Source organism: Mangifera indica, chromosome 19, assembly GCF_011075055.1.
Source record: "Mangifera indica cultivar Alphonso chromosome 19, CATAS_Mindica_2.1, whole genome shotgun sequence".
In the NCBI taxonomy this organism is placed as follows: domain Eukaryota; kingdom Viridiplantae; phylum Streptophyta; class Magnoliopsida; order Sapindales; family Anacardiaceae; genus Mangifera; species Mangifera indica.
Window position 1 is genome coordinate 11,375,116 of NC_058155.1, and position 22,534 is coordinate 11,397,649.

The 22,534-nt window shown below is 36.9% G+C and overlaps 3 protein-coding genes across 7 annotated transcripts; 1 reads left to right on the forward strand and 2 right to left on the reverse strand.

The window, feature by feature from the left end:
- The first annotated feature begins 624 nt into the window (after positions 1–624).
- On the forward strand, positions 625–1,819 carry LOC123202991 (transcription factor MYB77-like). The gene has a single exon (XM_044619147.1). It carries the CDS (start codon positions 803–805, stop codon positions 1,391–1,393), a length of 591 nt encoding a protein of 196 aa, XP_044475082.1. The 5' UTR covers positions 625–802; the 3' UTR covers positions 1,394–1,819.
- Positions 1,820–5,669: 3,850 nt separating this feature from the next.
- On the reverse strand, positions 5,670–14,476 carry LOC123203064 (CST complex subunit CTC1). Of its 4 annotated transcripts, none has more exons than XM_044619231.1 (17): positions 12,994–14,476; positions 12,775–12,893; positions 12,424–12,498; positions 12,256–12,334; positions 12,067–12,129; positions 11,899–11,976; positions 11,547–11,747; positions 11,215–11,319; positions 10,802–11,080; positions 10,122–10,607; positions 9,366–10,004; positions 9,181–9,272; positions 8,571–8,778; positions 8,287–8,404; positions 7,291–7,625; positions 7,019–7,188; positions 5,670–6,048 (listed from the first exon to the last, which is right to left on the reverse strand). In XM_044619231.1, the coding sequence occupies exons 1-17, from the start codon at positions 14,035–14,037 to the stop codon at positions 5,862–5,864; spliced, it is 4,278 nt and encodes a 1,425-aa protein (XP_044475166.1). In that variant the 5' UTR covers positions 14,038–14,476; the 3' UTR covers positions 5,670–5,861. The 4 variants fall into 4 exon arrangements, with proteins under 4 accessions (XP_044475166.1, XP_044475165.1, XP_044475168.1 ...); XM_044619230.1 differs by having other exon boundaries at positions 12,229–12,334; XM_044619233.1 differs by lacking the exon at positions 5,670–6,048 and having other exon boundaries at positions 6,832–7,188.
- A 143-nt stretch (positions 14,477–14,619) lies between these two features.
- LOC123203065 (mitogen-activated protein kinase kinase kinase 5-like) lies at positions 14,620–21,233 on the reverse strand. Of its 2 annotated transcripts, XM_044619234.1 has the most exons (11): positions 19,474–21,219; positions 18,572–19,321; positions 18,385–18,472; positions 17,820–17,882; positions 17,564–17,727; positions 17,208–17,283; positions 16,574–16,633; positions 16,368–16,493; positions 15,484–15,693; positions 15,274–15,374; positions 14,620–15,150 (listed from the first exon to the last, which is right to left on the reverse strand). In XM_044619234.1, exons 1-11 carry the CDS (start codon positions 19,773–19,775, stop codon positions 14,925–14,927), a joined length of 2,166 nt encoding a protein of 721 aa, XP_044475169.1. In that variant the 5' UTR covers positions 19,776–21,219; the 3' UTR covers positions 14,620–14,924. The 2 variants fall into 2 exon arrangements, with proteins under 2 accessions (XP_044475169.1, XP_044475170.1); XM_044619235.1 differs by lacking the exons at positions 14,620–15,150; positions 15,274–15,374 and having other exon boundaries at positions 15,495–15,693; positions 16,382–16,493; positions 19,474–21,233.
- Between the last annotated feature and the right edge of the window lie 1,301 nt (positions 21,234–22,534).

Sequence of the window (22,534 nt, forward strand, 5' to 3'; positions counted from 1 at the left end):
AAACATGGGCATTTTTGCTTAAACCTAAATATTTTGGGTAATTTTTTAGACCCCCTAAATTTTGGCTATTTTTTATAATTTCCCTTAAATTTAATTTCATCACAGCTAAGCTAAATATTATATATCTTTATATATATATATATGGGGCCCACTATTCATCAAACCGTGGATAATTCTATGTCAAAGGAATTCAAAGTTGAATCACGTGAGACTCTTACAGGCTGGGAGTGGGGCCATCCTACGTGGAAGAACTTGAAACTGGTTGAGTTTTAAGTAACAGGGTTATGTTTGAGACAGATTTGAACCACTTGCAGAGACAGCTGCACATCTGAGGAACGGAAAATAGTCAAAAAGAAGATGGTCCCAATTTCCGTTTAAAAACGTCAGTTTCGTGTTGAACTTCAACAGCCCTTCCTTTTCGGTCATGTTTTACACATTGTGTTAATACAAGAATTATTTTATTAATTTTTCTTTTTCTCCAGGAAAATTCCATTCTTACCCCTCTCTTCAATTTCTCATATAATCAAACATTGATCTAAACTATTTGTGATACAGACCCAAAATGGTGAATAGACAATTTCTGATCGAGGAAAGAAAATCCCCGTAATAATATAAACGGGGTCCACTTCTAAGCCACCCCGTTCTAGTTGGAAGGTTCCCCTTCCCGACTTTGCAAAAGCTAACTTCCAGGAAATATCCCCGTCTCCTTTTTACTCCATGTATAAGCCCAAATGCTTCCTTTGCTTATGCTTGCTTCATATTGAAACCCCTTCAATTCTGTCAATCCTCTACTATTGCTTTAATGGAAGCAATCAATAGGTGTTCTTCTTCAACTTCATCCTTAGGTTCTTCTTCTTCATCAGAATCATCTTTTGCTGGTAATGATAGAACGCCAAGAGCAGTCCACAAAGCTGAGAGAGTTAAGGGTCCATGGAGTGCAGAAGAAGACCGCATTTTAATAACTCTTGTTGAAAGATGTGGGCCAAAAAACTGGTCCCTTATAAGCCGATACATAAAGGGAAGGTCAGGGAAATCATGCAGGCTTAGATGGTGTAACCAGTTAAGCCCGCATGTTGAGCACAGGCCGTTCTCACCGGCAGAGGACGAGACCATCTTGGCCGCTCATTCTCGGCTCGGTAACCGCTGGGCCACCATTGCACGATTACTCCCTGGTCGAACAGATAATGCAGTCAAGAATCACTGGAACTCCACGTTGAAGAGAAGATTAACAGAACAACAATTACAACAGCAGCAACAACAAATGGACTATTTTGATAATGGAAGAATTAACCGAGAGTCTGTGGCTTCAGGATCTGTGCAGCAGTACTTGGGATTGGAAGATGATGCGTCGACAACATTAACATTGGGGCCACCAGGGAGTGGTGTGCGATGACCACGGAGAGGAAAAGGGAGAGTTTACCGGCTGGGTTTTCGGATGCGATGAGAGATGTGATAACAAGAGAAGTAAGAGATTATATGAATTCAGCTTTGTCGGAGAATTAGTGTTGCGCCTGCTTTGTAACTTCAGTTCAACAGCTCCAAAAAGGCGGTCGAATTCAAATAATGGTTTCTCTTAAAAATAATATTAATTTGGTGGTTTATTTAGGATGAATTTCGTGTAAGAATAAACATAATTAAGATGTGCAGGTTGGCAAACCTCGACCTTTAAATAGTAAAGCTCAAGTTCTGATTTGATGGAAGCCCTAATGGGCAACATACATGCCACAAATTGTTGCTGGAACAAAGATAGTAATGGAGAGGTCTTTTCAGTCTAACAATTTTCACCAGACGATGAATAAAGCCCTGGTATTATGGTTAATTCAAACTGCTATATTTTGACATCTTTATCTCATGTTTAATATTCCATGACAAATATCATGCCACCAATTTCAGGCATATTTAGCTTTTTATCATACCGACAGTGGACATGGAGTTAAAGCTCATTGAAATTTTGAATGTTGAGTGTGAAACTAAGAGCAGTCGTTTCGAGTATATAATAAACACAGTGCTAGTAGCAGTGGTAGGTCTACTAAAAACTGAGAATTAAGGCCTAAGATTTGCTTGAATGATAAAGATAGTGGTCTCTTAACAAGAAAACATATATTCAAAACCCACCAATGATATATCAATACCAAACTTTTGACGAGTTTAGATCCAACTAAAAAAAGGTTTCTTCATGTCTTTCATTGGAAACTAGAAACTTAAAACAATCTCTATATGTTTAAAGCTGGGAGCTGTAAATCCATATGGAGGAAGTTTATATACAATCTCTCTAATCACTTGCTTTAGATTTTCCCACACTAATTAGTGAAAGCTCCTGCATGAGATGAGACTGAAAGTTCCTTAAAATGGAAGTCTTCAATTGCCTGCTTCTCACTGCATCTATTCTATCTAATTGATACTCTGAGGCATAAGTGGAATAAAGAAAATACAAATGAAACTGACACAGCAATATTTCTACAGACTGCATAAGAATTAAGGAAAATATTATGTAAACATTCAATCATCGACCCTACTTTATGGCAACTGGGACTCTAAACCGGCCCACCTGAAATTCTTTTTTGCTTAAAGAAACGACGTCTTTTCATGTTGCTCGCTTGTATTTTCCCCATTTCCCTTATATATAGTGTTGTGCCCGTGCCTGAGCAAAAGTCTCTGCCTCGCGTCCTCTGTAAGTTTGGGATCCTTAAGTTGACTGTTTACAATTTTAATGGTTGGGAGAACATCTCGATCCATGGACTGTGTCCTAACAGGTTGTGCTAGCCTACAAAATTTAAAGGTTCGACACACAGTCCATCGTGGGTTGAATCTATGTGGGTCTTTTGGCAAACCTTCCCGTCAGGTCTCAGCATCACTAACCCTGTTCGCAGACCTTCGCACAATCAACAAATTTGTGAATCATGCCATGGTCAGATCGTACCAATATAACGTGGACCAGCATAATCCACTGTCATGTTTGCATATAATATAGGATAAGGGTTTATGCCGCCTGTTTGAATTATTGCAAATAGGGTCTTCCACCCACTGTACCCTCAGTTCAATTATTGTCTTCAGTTTCATTATATTTTGTTGAAACATTCTGTACAATCTATGTCTGTGCTGGTGTTCGGGGTTATCACACCCTTTTAATCTATCCAGTGATTTTAGACTTAGATGGCGTGTTGACTTATTATTCTATAGATTGATCGATCTAACAAATTGTTTAGATTAATTACGTTAATATAATATAATTAAAATTTTAAAAAGAATTTTAATTATATGTGTTTAACATGCCCATTGAACCAGTTTGACCTAACAATCAAACTACAGTTCAGTACTTTTCACCAAATTTAACTTTGAGTAAATCATGTCTAATAACTAAAACTGGTTTTATCCATAACTCAAACTGATTTGGCACTAGTTCTGGTTGGATCAGCCGATTCAGGTTTTAGAACAGTGCATTTATGTGGACATATTGTGGATATAAATTACTTAAACTTCATTATTTATAAGCTTCATGTTGAAATAGCTCCCGCTGTCAGGTTTAAATTCTTCATCTAAATGACTAAACATGATCGATTTCAAATGGTCCTGGTTTTGGTATATTCAGCGTCCTGCATCTTCTGCATTATGACTTTGCCTGTATTCCTAGATTTGCATTGTTGGACAAAAATGGGAAGGCACTGGCGAAGACAGGTATTCCTGGCAGTCGGCTTCATTTCGTGGCAGGTCTCCCTCCCTTATCTTCTCAGAATTAATTGCCCCTTGAAACCTATTAGCTGTATTATAAGCTATCTGAATGAGCAAAAGCTACCGTCCTTCTCAGTTCATGAAAGACATGTTTTTGGTGGCACCGGCGTAGCATTCGACTTCTAGTAATATGAATTTAGAGCAGATAAAGTAAATCATGCATCCATTACAGTGTTTGGGCAGCAACAAAAATTTCTAGGTAAAGAGGATTAGACTTCTCATCTTTCCAGCTATAATAGATACAACCTAAATTGGTTTGAGCTTGACTTACACATCACAGAAAAAAAGTTGAGTTTGAGTCAAAGTTCAAATTGAATTTATAAACTAACTAATTTTGAACCAATTTCATTATTCAAGTTCAAGTATTTAGGTTTTAATTTTAGAAACCGAACCTCTCTAGTTATAAAAAATTTCAATTCATCACTCTCAAACAGACTTAAAATTGATAATTCTATATATGACTAATATTAAATTGACATTTGTTCAAACTTAATTTAGATCAAATCAGATTTACCCTAATTTCAGCATTTGCATCATCTGTATTTATTCAAGCGGATTACAGCGGTGAACCTGAATTGATAGGTGTTTATTGCAACAGAGATTTCGGTCGGAGTTTTACAGTCTGGCATTTACAGTTGTCCTGTCAGGCATCCTTTCGAGATTGCCTACGGTAGACATGTGAGACCAACATGAGACTTTATTTGCAAGGAGAAACCGACAACTTTCTTTATTCCTGTTATTATTTGAGAAAACGAACGATATGGTTGGCGAAATAATGTTGTTTCCTGACATGTCCAAAAGGTCCACATCAACTACATAGGCAGCCAGCTAGTAATTGTCTCTAGCTATGGCGTCAGAATTTCGGTAGAGTTATGTTTGACTGCCAAATTGAACTGTCAAATCTAAGATATCGAATGAAATAAAATAAAAATTAATAACTATATTTTAAAATTCAATAATTATCTTGTTTAAATTAATAATTATGAAATTAACTATTAATAAAATTTTATATATTTCATATAATGGTTCGTTAAAACGTTTAATTAAATTAAGATTTTTTTTCTAAAAATAACAATATAATATAATTTATCACAAAAAATAATAATAAAATTATATACATAAATAATATATATAATTTTATATACAAATAATAATATATTATCATATAATTAAATATCTTATTTTTAATTTTTAATTATTTAATTATTTAATGATATATCTTTATTTTTATATAAAATTATATATATTATTTACACGTATAATACTGTTCAATCATTATCGACAATGCTTGTAAATCAAACAATGTAAGCCACTTTTTAACGATGAGAACAGTTCAGTGCTAACTAGTACACTATTTCACAGAGTTGAAGCCAAAATAGTAATAATAGTAATGAAAATAATCTAGTTTTAGCGACCTCAACTAGTTACAGTAGTAAGACGAGGCTCCAACCAAAGCAATAATAAAATCATTCTCCAGGTTATGGTAAACCAAGTAAAGCTATGCTCCAACACATTGAAATAAGAAAGGAAGAAAAGAAAAGCAGAAGCAGGAGAAGAGTGGTTATGATATCTTAAGAATCTACATTAGCAGCCGGGTTGGGGTTGGGGTTGGGGTTGGGCTGCATGGATGGTTGGAGTTGGATAGGGTGTGGGGAAGGAAGAGAAATATCAGATAGAGAAGGCGTTGGGAGTGGTGGTGGGGGGCTGACTGTTCCATCAATGCATGAAGAGAACTTTCTCTCTGCCCACCTCTCTATATCGTATTCACCACAACCCATAATTCTCTTACCTGAACACAGTCGTCCGATCATGCACGCTGCTACGCCTAACACCATTATCACCACCATTACTCCAATCACTGGCCCCACAGACTCCTCCCTTGAGTGGCTGCTGTCTGCTATCATCAATGGCGGTGGCTGCTGTTCTAATGGCATTGACATTATGAATGAGAGATAGTGTAGGAAACGAGAAGACTCTGTTTACTGAAGAAGAAACAGCTGAAAATGGACTATGGTGAAAGGAAAAGAAAAGGAAAAGGAAAAGGAAACCCTCAATAGAAAAAGAGAGACAACAAGACATGAAGGTGGGTGAAAAATTCAAATGAAGAGGAAGGAAAAGAGGTAATGGTAGATCTAATGACCAATGGTACGTATTGGTATTATTTTATATATTATACTTGGATGAAGAACCCTAGGGACAGTAAAAAGTAACCAGAAAAGACGTGAGAATCTACCAGTGTAAAAGTAAAAAAGTCCAATACCTTTGCCTGAGAAACTCACCTCAAAAACATCGACAAGCTTTTGCAGAACTTTTCTGCCACTGCAAGATGCCATAGATAGAAAAAAAAAACAAAAAAAACCTTAACGATGTACAATTCAAAAACCTTAACTTACGACTAAACACTCCTATTTCACATTTCAAAATTTGAATTTGGTCTGTCAAAATTCATCACAAGTCACTGTCGTTTTCACATATATTTAGAGAGAAGAGGAAATTATGTTATCTTTCTAATAACAACAGTGATTATGCAATATACAAGTAACAATTCACATCAGTAAAAAGTACCAAAGGAGCATAACATGGAAAAAGGGCTACTCAAATTATTACTGGGACTTCATTGGGACCAGAAGAGTGGCCACTGCTTCCATTTTGTGCCTCCAAAAATGGAGCACTGTCTTAGTGGATAAACTTTCTCCCTCCAATGAGTTCAATGTCAGGAGACCTCAGGTCAGAATGTCGTATGATTTACCCTTTGATAATGCACAACTTAATTTCAATAATAACCAGTGGCCTTCCATTTCTCATATTGCACAATTAATTTCAAAAGAAACCACTGACCTTGCCAGTAAATTGTGAAAATTTACCTATTTCTGACACGTGGGGTCTCATTTAATTCAGTCTGTACCTGGTGGAATTATAGCAAATTTCGAGGACTAATTTCCCAGTCCCAGTTTTATCGATGAACAAAGCACTTCAGTAACTAATAATGAATTTTAGCAAACGGATTTCCAAGGCAATTTGTTTTCATTATGCAACTTACAAATTTCTACCTATGCTGATTTAAAAGACATCAAAAGGAAAGGGCAGTATGAAAACAGTTCAAAAAGTTGAATGATTTTAAATTCTATTCATGTTGAGTCCTTGATTCGTATAAATACAGCTGCAACTGGTGCAAGTACATGTTTTGTTAACATGTCAGAAAATTATATCCCATATTTCATATTAATGGGGCACAGAAAGAGAAATTCTCATAATACATCCAACAAATTTAACAGTATGAGAAAACTACCTGTTTATCAGTTCCTGAAACACATTCCTGGCCTCAGTAATAGGGTTGGTGTAACAAACTTGTTTAGCCCATATATTTTGCATGGAATGCATTGTCATCTCCATCTCATTAAGGTGTTGTTTTCCCATATACCTGAGAGCACTTGGATCCATTGAGCTAGCAACGAGTGTCTGCCAATGCAGGAATTGAACATTATCATGCCAGCAGTGAAGTTATTATGCATCTAAGCTGAGGCATAAAAAAACCCTCTTCTACATTGCATATGTACTCACCCAAAATGTGCCAAAGCAAGCATTGGAGATTATGAATTTGAGGAGGTTTTCGTCTGAGCAGCTTAGAGCATTTTCTGAGTTGACGGAAACACTAAGATTTTGACAAGAAGAATCAACCATTGAACCATAGTTTTTCACTGTAATTCTGTCATACTTCTTCAATATTCTTTCAATATGATACACGGTGGATCTCCACGCATTGTTATCAGTTGCCACCCACTTTAATGTCCACCCACTGCTTTCAAAAGCACTCTGTGGGAGTTGCTCATGCAGCCTTAGCAAGGTTGCTGCTCTTTCAGCATCAGCCCAACAACAACAAGAGGATGACCCATCATCTAAGCATGCAAATTACAAAGAAAAAATCAATTATTTAATAAACTAAATTTTACTTCAGTTTTAGAAAGAAGATATGTAGCAAGTTTCTCATGAAATTAAGGATGCAAAGTTCAGAACAGGATTTCCCACCAATTCATAAATTATTTCATAGCCTAAAAATCAATTACCAAATTTTGAAGATTGTCTGGGGATTACTCTCTATTATGCATTTTTATCACCAGAAAAACATGCATTGAACAGTTGTTTATCACTAAGAAAATTAAAGTGAGACTTTTGACAAAGTTCACCAAGATCATGAAACTACAACACAATTTTTAACCACATGCAATTGTATCTTAATGCCTAAAAAGTATCTGTAGGTACAGATCATGGAGTCGTTGCTTTCATGTTCTGAGATGGATGGTACAATAGTTTCATTTAACTTGAAGGACCTACGTTTACTGGCATATGCCTAAAGGCTACAGCAATGATAAATTTCGTTGCACATATAACTTTGGAGATCAAAACCATCATTTTGATAGGTTAAATCTGCTGGATACAAGAAGATAGTATAATCAAGTTTTCAAGAGATGTCTTGTATTTGTGCTTCAGGAAAATTTTGGACTAGACAATTCATTCATATGACACATCAATAGTCTCTGAAGTACATGAATAACTCACCCAACACAAAACAAGCAAGAGGAATGTTAAAAAGATGGGTGCTGGAGTGAGTTTTCACTTGTAAATCATCACATAGTCTATTCTTCTTCTCCAGAACGAGAAAATGGACAGCAACAACCTGTCATCACAAATAACAGGTAATCAATTGCCAGCATCCACATAATAAGAGTGTACTTCATCCATCCACTAATAAGAACTCTGAAAGCAAGGAAATTTATTAAAGAGACAAATTTAGCTTGTTTGAGAAGGGAAAAAAATATATATATTGCTCTGGTAAAACTTACTCTGCAACGGATGCGCATTGGCTCAGAATTCAAGCATGGAGCCAATTCAGAAATCAGACCAGAAGAAATGGAGTCTCTAGAGTCTTTGTTGCATGTATCTGAATTCCACAATAACTCAGAAAACTTGTCAACATCTGGTTCTTTGACTACCCTCATTGAGTTTATTACAATAAACGATACAGATGTCAACATCAAGCTGTTTGAACCCCTAGAAAACCAAAAAATGGCAGTCATTTTAGTATACATCCCTATGATTATGTAAAACCTAGAGGAAGCACTTTGGCGAAAGGCATTAAAATTACAAATGTAAAGGGTAACAATAGGCGTAAGAATAGTGAACAAAGAAAAAGCAACATAAAAAAGATCCAATTTCCACAGCCCATATTTGTAGGAAGATATATTTAAAAACAACAGAAAGCCTTACACACTTATTTTCTATTAGTAGCGTACACAATCCATATACAGAGCAGGTGGAGCTTCATCATAAATCATGCCAAAAGTAATGGCATCATATTTAGAATCTAAAAACTATCATATGTTAAAATTCTATGAAGTGAAAGACAAATTTAATCCAAATGTTAAAGCACATACAGTAATTAAGGATTCTTACCCCACTTCCAGAATCCGATGAAATGTCGCATTTACACCAGCCCCAAATCCACTAAGATACACATGTTCATTAAGTGTACCAAATACCTTTACCTAACCAATTAAAATGATGCAAAAAAAGATGAAACGCACCATCTTCAAGTAATGAAAAAGAAAAAAATCTAAAAAAGTATAATAGGAAATTACAAGTTGATGGTCCACCAAAACATGAATGCAAGAACTTGGAAGTTCTTGAGAGAATCTCAACTGAAAAGCATCACCAAGTTCTTCACAGCTTACAAAGACATCATCATAATTGTCATCAAAAGCATGAAGAGCAATCACATCTCCTTGCAAAGACACTAAATTCCCTTCAGGAAACAGGCAATTAGAATCAGTAGGTATAGACAGAGGCACAGACATATTCACAGTGTTCCATGAACATGGAGAAATATTGGAAGCCTCTTCTGATCTTACAGCAGGCTTAATAAAGTCTTGCTCTAACTTCTTCAGGTTTAGCTTCAGCATATCTATTGCATTAGCAGAGAGATGAAGATGCACATCTGAACAACATCCGAGAGAACAGGCAGCGACCCTCTGAAGAAGAAAATCAATTTGATCACCGGCCAGAGCTTTACAACTGCTGAAGGAGGAATATTTTGGTGAAGGATCATGTGATGATTTATTATTCATTAGAACTTCATCAGAAGAGTATGTAAGACTCCAAATGTGTGTTTTAGAAGTAATTAGAGCTTTAACACAGCTGACATTGTCAGAGTCCTTGATAGAACAAAAAGGATCTCCTATATGGTGCTTGATGATGTAATAACCACCAATCTGCAACAACTGGAAAATAAGATGAACGTCAAAATATGTCATCTAGCTTAGTGAGCTGAAAGCACATAGGAAACATTCCATGGTCCCATAAAGCTTAACTAACAGAATTAAAAAAAAAAAAAAAACCTGATACTTCAAAGAATCTTCAGAGTTAAATTGCAGCAAGACCTTCTCAGCTGTTAAATTGGGGACATCAACATGACTCTTTGCGCAATACAAGATTCCAGAACTAACAAAGTCAGAATTACTAATACTTCTAACAGTAACAAAACATGGAATTTCAAGAGGAAAATTCAAGGTTTCACATTTCCATTCCTTCCTAGAATCCGTATGACAACAAGTGTTTAATGCATAGTCAACATCGCCTAAATCAACCCCTGAACTTGAAGTCAGTGCCCCACTTGATGCATAATCAGTTTTATGCCTCTTTCCAGGAACATGTCCTTGGTAATATTCACCAGCACCATGTTCCATGGCTTGACTCCATTGATCCTTCAACACCTTTGTTGAATGCTTACTTCCATCTTTTCCATCAAGAGCCAAACTCCACGGTAAGATAATGGCCTCAACAAACATACTAGACCTGTTTGCTATGACCAGATCACCCTGAAACTGTGAAACACTTAATGTAAAAACATTAATCATTTGTAAAGTATGAGTCAACACAGCAACTTGAGAAAAAAAAATACTGCTTCTAAGTTTCTCTTCTGTTTAGAATTACAGGTTCTCAAGTAATAACAAAAGAAGAAAAGATAGAGCAGCTATATAAACTATTCCAACAATTACATATGAAGATACAAACATACCTTTTGTAGCAATGGGAATTTATGAGTTACTCGAATGAGATGAAATGCCCCACTTCCAAATTCCTTCAAATCATTTGTCCGGTCCACACTTGGATAAAAGGGAAGATTTCTGCTGGTGGCTTTACTCATGTGAAAATGGACAATAAATGATAAGTTTTCCTTTCTTCCTGCTGGGGCACAATTAAAGATGCTTCTGCATGAGAATAACTCCTTGCCAGGCATTACCAACTGATCCAAAACTTCAGTTATGCCTTCCACAATAAGACCATAGTCAACGACCTGAAAAATCAACACAAACTAGAGTGACTTCAGAGAGGAGGGCAAAACATAAGTAGCACCTTTATTCCAGAAACTAAACACAGTTCACAACAGAATGATGAAGAATATGAGGTAGAATTGTCATTGATTATGACCTCATAAATGCTGTTGGAACTCCAATTTAATGAAAGGTCCGGTACAATAACATCAATGCTGCCAGTCATGTCAACCAACTGCAACCTTCCAGAATATGGAGAAACCTGAAAGGTCAATACAAATTCATGATCAGAACTAAAAGAAAATAAAAAACTTTACAGCCAGGAAGAATGTATTCTGAAAAGTACAACAGATGGCTTCATCAGCTGATACCCAAAAAAAGAAATCAAATGTCGTCTACACTCCCCAAGTCATAAACAAATGTAAGATAAAAATGGAATAGAGTGGAAAAGGGAGATAAAAGATTCTATAATGAAGCTAAATTTCTAACCTTTAAACTTCCAAGCAAAACAATACCCATGTCTTCACTTGGAAAAATCCTCCTCTTTGATCGACTGTAAGATTTACCTGATGAAGATAGAGAACTAATCAGACAGTTCTCACATGATAGATGTTGATCACTGTCTGATTGTAACAGCATTTTTATCCACTTAGCTTCACAGTGATAGGTGAAACAAGAGATGGGCAACACCTGATCATAAACAAAAATACATAATTGTAACTTCATCTTCTGGTACCAATTATGTAAAAGCAACCAGGCACAAGAATTTTACTTAGCTTTCCTTCGAGGAAATAGCTATTCATAATGATTGTAATAAAATAACTTGCAGGCCAGGACTCACCAATTTCAGGTTACCACAATATGGTTCATTACCACAGCCACATGATTCATGCTTACACAATTCTGTAAATACTCCATGCTGCCAAAAGAAACTTGTTATAGAAGATTGCAAAATAATTCCAAAATAGATCTGTCATATAAATATCTATCAGTTGAATTACCAAATTACCCGAGCTCGAATTACAGATGAAGGCAAATGTGAACTAGCGTACATCTGAGCAACTCCTTTCCTCTGATAACACCTTGCAACCATCACATATGCTCATCAGGAACTGAAACAAGACTACCAAGACAAAAGTAAAACAAGAAGCACAACTTCAAAGAAACATACCGCCAAGGCCAAAAGCAAGCTACTTACATGCTTTGATCCCAAAATCTCCTTCTCAGATAAGATCCCACAAAATTTTTTCCGAATGCATGAAACAACAAGAAGTGCCCTGAAACAACATCAATCAATAATATCATAAATCTTAATTGGTTCTGTGCAGCTACAAACATTCCTAAATAAGCATGATCAAAACCCTACCATAGTCTGGCAGAAAATGACAAAGTTTCAACAAACTTCCCCAATAGACTCTGCGATTCAACATTTCTATAGCACCTGTAACATACAATTAGATTAGCTTTCATAAATGCACATCATCTTATGCTCCTCCAAAGAGATCAGCTAAAGTAAACCAATAAATACGATGGGATCAATTAACCACAATCAGTGGATTGAAATTAGTTTGATGTCATTTCAGAAATGGCCCCATTCACCTTCACTGTATGGGATGAGATACAGGAATTCAATTTCCACAGCAAGCCCAAAGATGACTTTGCTGCTAGTCACTAGAATACTAAGAGATAAAATGACAATAAAATGAGCATGAGGTACCCTGCTTCCAACGGAGAGAATGACTCGACAATAATGCTAGTCTTGAAGCATGCACCTAAGATGAGAAGTTTTGCCCATGGAAATCTTGGATTGACGAAATGAACATTTCTCAGAGAAATCTACCAAAAGAGAAAAACAACAACTAAGAATGTAAAACGATAGTCCATAAACATTATAGAACAGTTTATGAGACACAAAAGCAAACATTATTTTACTTACAACAGCGCCTTCTCTAAGACTATGTGGCACGCTAAGTAATTTATCATTTAGTAGAAGCCACACTTCATTGTCCAGCTCAACAATCATACCACGCATGTAAACGCCCTTTACTACACCAGTATACACTCCGCATTCACCCTTCCCCTTAATAACAGTTCTTGAAACAGGAAACCATTTCTCCGATAACCTAGGAACATGCAAAACTGAATTCTCCACAGTTACAAACATCAACTGAGACTCCTCTTTCGCTATGAAAACCAACTTTTTCTTCAGCCCTGAGATTGTAATAACATGCCCAGAAAGCTTTATCATAACAGGATGCCAACATGAAGCAGCACCACAAAAATATACGAACACAGGTTTAGTGAAGACCTTACAGGCCTGTGTCGTCTTATTTTCTTTCGAACTACATAATTTACACTCACAAGTCATAACTCGCACTAGAAACCCTTGAATATTAGTTGAACCGGTCAAAGAAGCTGGATTTGAACACGGAACGATAGAAACAGGACTAACTGATTCTACTGCGCCATGAATACGATGACTTGCTTTGGAAGTATATGTTTCATTAACAAAAGCAGAACCTGAAATTAACGGAAAGGAATCGAATGTAGTGGCCCTTGAACATCCAGTAAGCACAGAGCTTGAATCTGGAAGCTTCCATTTGATAATCTCCAGAAAACCATTACCGCGTTTCAAGGGAATGAAATTCCAAGCCGTGACGTAGATTTTCTTCCCGATAGCGCGAACATTGAAGTCGAGAATGTCGCAGCAAACTTCAGCGGAAATGTCTTTGAATTTAATGCAATTGTCGTGCGATGATTTTATGGTTAGGGTTCCGAGGAGGAAGGCGGGGTGATTCAACGGGGTCAGAACTTTAGGGTTACGATCTGAATTGGTGGGAGCAGGAGATGGTCGGTGGTTTGATGAGACAGTTGGAGTAACCGGACGGTTAAGATCAGAGTGTAGAGAGGCTGTACCCGTGAGGGGCCGGCCAGTGTGGATTAGTTCAGCGACTGTGAGGACGGCCACTTTTTCTTCCATTTCACTTGGATAGACAAAAGGTCAGAGAAGGGCGGGAAATGGGCTTTTAAATAATTTTATCCGGATCCGGGTTAGGTGGACTGCAAACCCATATATAGACCCGAACCCTTCACCCGAGGCTTCAGTTACAAGCTTCGAGTGGTCTAGTTTCCCATCTTGGGAATGAAAAATGAATTTACAAAGTCATTTTGTATTTGAGTAAACTATCTTTTCCCACCCAATATTTGTCCTAAGAAAACTTTTCTACCTCTAGATGGCATAACTAATGCTTTCACCTCTTATCAAGAATTATGGTAACATACACAGTGTCTTTTATGATGATGAGACTCAAGAATCAAGAATAACCAAAATTATGGGACTCTGGGATCATGAAGTGAAGCAAAGACAACCATTAACCAACTGATTCCTTTTAGTTCCACATTGATGCCAGGGTAGCATTTTCCCCTCAGATCTATCCTGTCTGCTGGCAAACTCTGTGTTTGTTTGTAGCATGGCTATTTTTCTGGTTGTATCAGTCAAAGCATAAACCTCATCAATCAACCTGGCTTATTTTATCTAACAAAACACAAGCCATCCATTTGATTATTCAACAATGGCAAAATTAGTTGCCAAGAATAAATTTCATAGGCCAAAAATAATGCCTAAATATCTACAACTCCTTTCGTCCAATAAAAATTTTCTTCCTGGTTACATTATAAGGCACACACTGACACCCTGTATTTACATGGCAGAAATCAGAGGTTAATAAAAGAAAAACTACAATTCAACCTCTGCTTAATTTATCAAAACCTCCTCGAGGGCTTTTCTGCAACTTCCTAGGTTTGCCCTGCAGCTCTGCACAGGGGAGACTCACTATCAGATCAATCTATTTCAACCAAAAACGTGTTTCAGATGTGTGGAACTTCCCTTCCATGAGTCCTTGACAGAGCACAAGGGTGGTTGTTCACGGCACCCAGGGGCATATTGCTGGAAGCGTTTGATGAGGGACTAAAATTATGTGAATTATGAATCAATGGCGGTGTTGATAAAGACCGATTTACTCCAAGGGTAGAACATGGAGAGTGATGCGAAGCTGTAGCGCAATTAAATGCGTAACATTGTTGAAAGGTTTCACTGGAAAAGAAAAACACAAAGAATAGAGAATTACATTTCATTGAGCCAAAACATTTAATCATGCTTAGGTCAAATCATTCCACACAAGCCTGCTACTAGTTCTTGGGAACATGATGCATTTACCTATTACAAGGCTGCTTACTATCTCTAATTGGTGTGCCCGACGACTTTGGCATAAACTCAACTTTCTGTGCAGGATGGTCTATTGGACTAAGTGATCTATCCTATAGAAGCAGAAACATACAATCAGTATAAAATAATATTTGGAAGTAATAAAATAAAATTATTTGGAGCTTATTAACTGCAGAGAGCAGGTGTTTATGTAGTACGTACTATTAGGTTCATTTTTGAAATCCCCTGCACCAAGACTGGCATATTTTGATCATTTGAGTTACAGACAAAAGGATGTGCAAGTAGCATTGTAGCTGATGGCCGCTCTGCAGGATTTCTTCGAAAGCAAAGTTGGAGAAAATCCTTTCCCTCTGAAGATAATGTTTCTGGTATAGGTGGGGTTCTGTGCAAGACCTTGAACATAGCTTGAGGCTGACAAATAGAAGATGAGACAATGAAAGTGATTTTGTGTAAATCACACATCAGAAATCAAGCTATAAGCTCAATCAGTGATATGCAGAAATTCATCAACAAGCAGAACACATTATCAGGAAAGCAAGATATGGAAAAAAGTTTTAAATTCTCTAATCAGAATCTCCCATGCAATTTAGAAGTTTGTAAGTAATTCAATCTCAAAAAAGAGCAAATAACAGTGGAACTTGGTACTCAAAGAATAAAAATATAAAGAGTTGATGACATGACAAGGTGAGAAATTGTCCAAATTTTAAATTTCTTAACAATAAAAATAATTAAAATGCGAGTCTGAAATTCTTCATGAAAACAGAATCCAGATTGCTAAAAGCAAGAAGTAATCAACAGTGGTTTCACCAGATTATTCAAAGCAATTCAGAGATTCAGTTATCTTCTGCATGCTAATGGATTTATATTTCAAAGCATATTTCAATCTTTCTTGAAGAGTTCTTGAGATAATAGTGCAGAGAATCAGTTATACATAAATAAACATCAACTACAATAAGTATATGCTAACACAAATGCCCGTATTGGTAAATAAAATATGATTTCAGTTTGTACTAAACCATCATAGTATTGGGCATGTTCACTTAATAATGAACTGAATAAGACATGAGTTTCAATCAAGTACTAACCCCTTCAAGCTCACCCCATGGAGGTCTACTAGTAAGCATCTCAATTACAGTACAACCTAGGCTCCAAATGTCAACAGCCAAAGCAAGATTAGAATGGGCATCTTTCTGCATTACAGCCTGCATCACCTGCGAAAAAAAAAAAACTAATGAAGAAAAAGTTGGCATAAACAGAAAAGGACCTTACTAACTACTGCAATGTAATGTACCTCAGGAGCCATCCAGTATGGGCTGCCCTTCAATGATAGCTCATATGATAATCCTGTAAGCTGTATACAAACAAGACTCATATTAAAAATAAATAAATAAAACAACAGGCACAGAGGTGACTGATAGCTGATGACAAGTTAGAAAGCCACATGTTTAGACAGAATAGCTTGCAAACATAATTGCAAAAGGAGGATTACTCTTCCAAACTGATCTCCATAAAGTGATAGTAACCAATATAAATCAGTCAATAAACCATATAATTTCATAATGAAATGTCAAAAAAATCACTTCAATTATTGATAGAATAGTTATGTAAACCGTTGTTCCATGCTCACCAGCCTAATGTCAGCACTATTATGGCTAAGTGACTTGATACACACAAAAAAGAAGTCTCCTATTATGTAATTCAGAGGTGTCAAATAGATGCTAAAGTATACAACCACAAGCATGCTCCTCTCATCCATCATTAATGATGAATGCTTATGTTAACAAACATTCAACCACAACACTCTGCTTGAAAAGATACCAATGAATACTCTATGAAAAGATAATGTTAGAGAAGCGTATTCCCAGATTACGATAAATGAAGAAACATATTCATTACTGGGTAATGCTATAGAATCTCAAACTCACATGTTTTGCCATCCCAAAGTCTGCAAGCTTTACAACACCAGTGGCATCAACAAGCAAATTTGCGCCTTTAATGTCCCTATAAATTATAATCAAGTAGATAAGTAAACCAAAAGCAATAATTTATAACCAAAAAAAAATTTGCAGAAAATCCAAATTCAACAAGCATGTCAAAACAGTAAAGACTGTCAAATAAGCAGCCGTTCAATTCTTCCAAAACATCATTGATAATTTAATGTTGTCTTTTTACTAGATTAAGAACATATCTGAACTTTGGCAATGTGCAAAGTGTAGTAATAAAACAAATAACAAAGAAGTTAAACTATGATTCTCTGCTCCATGTCAAGCACAACTGTTACCTGTGGATTGTTTTTGTGCTATGCAGGTAAGCCAGCCCAGAGAGAATGTGTCGGGTGAAATTACGAACTATAGATTCTGTTATAGCCCCAAAATGGTCACGAACATATTTATTAATAGATCCAGGATGAACATACTCCAGGTATATGTAAAAGTGATCATCAACCTGCAGCAGAAACAATATTACCTAAAACAATTATATCTGCACTAATACAAACACAGTCAAATCTAGCATATTCTATAAGAAGAATCACACACCACTTCACTTCCATAATACTGTACTATATTTGGATGCTTTAAGTGTTGGAGGACTCTAATTTCCTGCAGCAATTATGATAAGCAGGAATAGTTAGTTTTCAAGAAAAAATGGAAATTGAAAAAAACTATGTCAAACTAATTTTAAAGGTTAGTGTCTTATGTATCCTCATCGCACAAAGTTGAAGAGCTCATGAACAAGAATTGAATCTTCTAAAGAGCATTTCACATTGGTAGCAGTGATTAACAAGCAGAGTGGTAGTGGTCTTAGGTGCTGAGCCAAAAATGAGGAAAAGGATAACTGAATTTATGCATGCCACTAATTTCACCATGAGCACCATGCTCAGGCTTGATTTCATTTAAAAAATCAACTAAAGCAGCCAGCATTCATGTAAGACAAATACAAATTCCAATTCCATATTATTCGTGAAATAGAATACTATAGGTGACAAATACTCTAGGATGTGATAAATAAATCAGATTTGCATATTCCTCAGTAAGTTATTTAACAGACAGAAACAATTTTGTAATCAACTAGATTGTTTCCAGAAGGGCTCCAGATAGTGACCTGCTCCAACTGCTTTATACATTCAGCAGACTTAGTGTCATCAGGGATGATATCAACCTCCTTCATTGCACATAAAGCTCCAGTCTCTCTGTTAGATCCCATCAAATAAAAAGAGATAGAAATGTTAGTGTTCACTGAAAGAAATAAAGAACCAACTTGAAGAAAAAATTTCGGCATACTAGCACACCTGTTGGTTGCAATATAAACACTTCCAAAAGTACCACGTCCAATAAGTTTTCCTTTTTGCCATTGATTCTGCATTGATGATGGATTTGGCATTTCAAAAACTTGATGAATCACAGGAGATGGCATAGATGATTGTGGTGCTGCCAAAGCTCCAGGGGGAAGAGGCAATTTGTAGGCACCAGCATGGCTTTCAGGTTCAGGCTGTGGAAGTGATTGATGATGCAATGGGAAACAAAATTTAGGATTTTTGGGGCTGATTTTTGGACTTTGCATAGTGGGGCTATGAAGGGGCGAATGATCAGCACTATATACACTTGTTCTAACTGGTGAGACCGGTGAAGTACAATTCCTACTTGAGTCTGAGACTTCTATAGTTGACCAAGCCAGAATGTCTTTACGAGCCCAGAAAGAAGAAATAGGATCTCCAGCTTTTGCTCTTTGAGGACTAACAGCAGGACTTGAGAAAACACTTGTCGGAGCACTCTTGGGAGAAACATCGAACCTTAATGGGTGAACAACTTTTAAATCATGAGAGAATCCTCTACGCCGAGTGCTTAAAGATTTGGAATCAGGATCAGGCAAAGAAAAAAGATCAGCACCTGCTGCATTTGATCTTTGTGCGCCAACAGCAGGATTTAAGAAGCCCCTTCTTGGGCTGCTCCTCATATTATCAACATTTTTAGAGTCCCCCTTAAGAAAATGACTCAAAGATTTGTCTGAACATCTGGCTACATGATTTGAGTTTTTCCTCCTGAAAAATTAAATTACAACAAATTTAACACAGTAAACAATAAAACAATAATTATACATAAATATTTATTTAATTAACGCAAAAGGAAATTGAATTCCCGAAAACACTCTTCAAAAAATCTTAACAAACGAAGTCTAAATGAAATTATTTACCTTCCTAACGAGGAGGCAAGCACCTCGTCCGGAGATTGGAGACTATGGCAGGAATTGGAGCCGGAAGAGTCTGGTCTTCGAACCGAGGAAGATTCAGGGAGCGGCAGAGGTATTGGGACGGCGAAGGTTGACCGCGACTTTCGGGTGAAATCCGAAGAGGGAGAAGAACGATCGGTGGACAATCCGAGTTCATCGTCAGTAGCGTGTCTAAGCTTCCTCATGCGCCTGAGCTTCCGCTCTGTACTAGGCGAGGATTGGCCTTGACTTTGGAGAAAATTACTAGCATTCCCACTCGCTTGCATTTGAGACAGTAAAATTGAACCAGCTAAGCTTCATGTGAACTGAAACAATGGCAGCCAGCTCCTAAGTCCTATCTCTATGTTGATGACTTGGAAGGAAACACCTCGGTTCCTTCTCTGTTTACTTTGTCTACCATTTGATAAATTTTCTAAATAAAAATTTTCTGTCAACAACTAAGATGGAAAGTGACCTAGAACATGACCCAACAGACTCCTACTCTCAGTTCAAACCTGAAAACCCTAAATACTACTTCAAAAATTCCAATCCAGCAAATATGTTGAAGAAATCGATCGTTCACTAAGTCAATACGTGGCTCACGAAGAACATATAAAAGTCAAGGTTGACGAGATCCACGACATGCCGTGTGCGTACGGCAAACTTCCAAGATGTGTACTCTAGTTTGTCAACAAAATGGGGCGTAATCCACACGAAAGACTAAGTGGATTGGATTGGAAGCCACAAAAGCAACAGAAACTAGAGCTGTCGTCTCCGTGGCAAGTGTATCTGTTGAGTTTTGATGGAGTCAAAATTGCAGAAAGTAAAACTCTTTTTCAACTTAAACAAAGAAGGAAAAAAAAAAAATCAACTTGAAATACTAATTTGACTGGGTTACTTCCAGTTGTTTACTCTGGCCGGCCGGTCGATTGCCTCCATTATATATCATATCTCTCCCTACCATGACGCTGAAAGAATTGAAATATTAATTCCAGTAACCAATTCATAACCGAAAGTCAAACCAGAACAATTGCTCCCCTGAAATATTAACTTGATAAAGTTCTAATGTTTTTTCCTATTAGTTTGGTCAAATCATGTTAAAACAAGTACTTTCTTTATTACACTTTTATAGCACAATCTAGTGCTGTTGTCTTTGATGCCATTTTAAGCATCAACACAACATAAGACAAGTGCTTGACCAAGGGTCTTTTAACCATACATAGTAAAACCATGTTAAATTAAACCTTAAAAAGGTCTTTAGATTCTTACAACAACTGTCCCCAATGTAGGTATGTATGTGGCTGAGTCAAATCATATTTGGTATTGAACTTACAAATTATATAATATTAAGGTTTGTTAAAAGATGAATTTTACGAATCTTATCGATTCGTTAAAAGAGCAAAATATCAGACACGTATAGAGCTACTACGTTGTTCCTCTTGGGCATTTGATGTACTGACTTACATGTTTTGTAAGCTAACCCATTACATTACATAATTATTAATGTTTTTAGATTTTTTTTAAACTTTTTTATGGATTAATCTTAAAGTTTATCTAAAGACCCTTGACATAACCCACACAATCAACAGACCATGACTCGGCCGGTAAAATTGTAGGTCTAGCTGAGGCAGACTATGGTTTTTTTTAGCCCCATGACACCGCCTCTACTCCAATGACCATCCAGTCATATGTTTTGGGCCAATGGATTATTTCTCACCCAAGGTATGCTGCAATCTCAAGTTTCCACCATTTAACTATAGAAATATCAAACACCCACTCATGGCCAGTTAAATTTAACAGAACTCTAACGCCTAAAAATTTTATCTCTTTTTGCCCCCTTAAACTTTAAAAACTAAAATTTTCTCTCAGTCTAAGTTTTAAAAAATGACAGTTTCACCCTAAAGTTTCGTTTTGAAATCTCCGACTCCATTGCCGACGACTTCTCTCTCCCGAAGTATCTTCTCCTTCTAACGATTTCTTTCCTCCTATTTAGACACCCGATTGGTGTCGGAGAAACCTTGGGAGACGAAGAATATCGTTGGGGAAGACGAAGACGAAGTTGTCGTCTTCGTCTGGGGAAAACGGTCGTCTTCCCAGAAGACCTCTGGGAAGACGATCGTCTTTCCAAACGAAGACGACAGCTTCGTCTTTGTCTTCCCCGAAGATATTCTTCGTCTTTTCTGACGAAGTTCTTCGTCTCCCAAAGCTTCTCCGACGCCGATCGGGCATCCAAATGAGAGGAAAGAGATCGTTGGAAGGAGATAACGTTTTGGGAGGGAGAGGTCATCGGCAATAGAACCGGAGATGTCGTCGGAGATTTCAAAACGAAATCCTAAAGTGAAACTGCTATTTTTTAAAACTTAGACTGAGAAAAAATTTTAGTTTTTAAAGTTTAGGGGAGCAAAAATAGATTACATTTTAGTTTGTTTTTTAATATTATAGAGAAAATGACGATTTTACCCTTACTACCGTTAATTTTAACTACTCATAGATAGGTGTTTAGTATTTCTATAATTAAAAAGTGAAAACTTGAGATTGCAACATACCTTGGGTGCGAAATAGTCCTTTGGCCTATGTTTTGTCGTCGTTTTATTATTCAAAAGCAAGAAAGATTCCTCTTCGAATTGTCAGAAGAACAGAGCCAGAAATCCAATCCAAACGATTTAGCCCAATTCAAAGTGAACCAAGCAAATCAATCCAGGGCCAAGCCAGCCTTGACCCCACTTCAACATCGTACCCAAACCCAACTAAACAACACCTCACGGATCAGTAAAAGCCTAGCACTTCACTTAGCACCTCAAAATCCATCGCAGAAAAAGACATCTTGTCAGCTCGTGGCCTTTATGATGAGACACAGTAAGTTTGTGGGCCTTCAGAAATAGCGGAAGAAAAGACGCCGGAAATGGAAGTCAATTATATCTGCTGCTTTTCACTCCCACCTTGATGTCAATTACAAAGTTTTGAGATTTGAATCGTGGCTGCTCGCTGGAAGGAGAGTTATTTGGTTGTATAGGTCCTGGTCGCAGATCACAGTATTGGAGGTTTA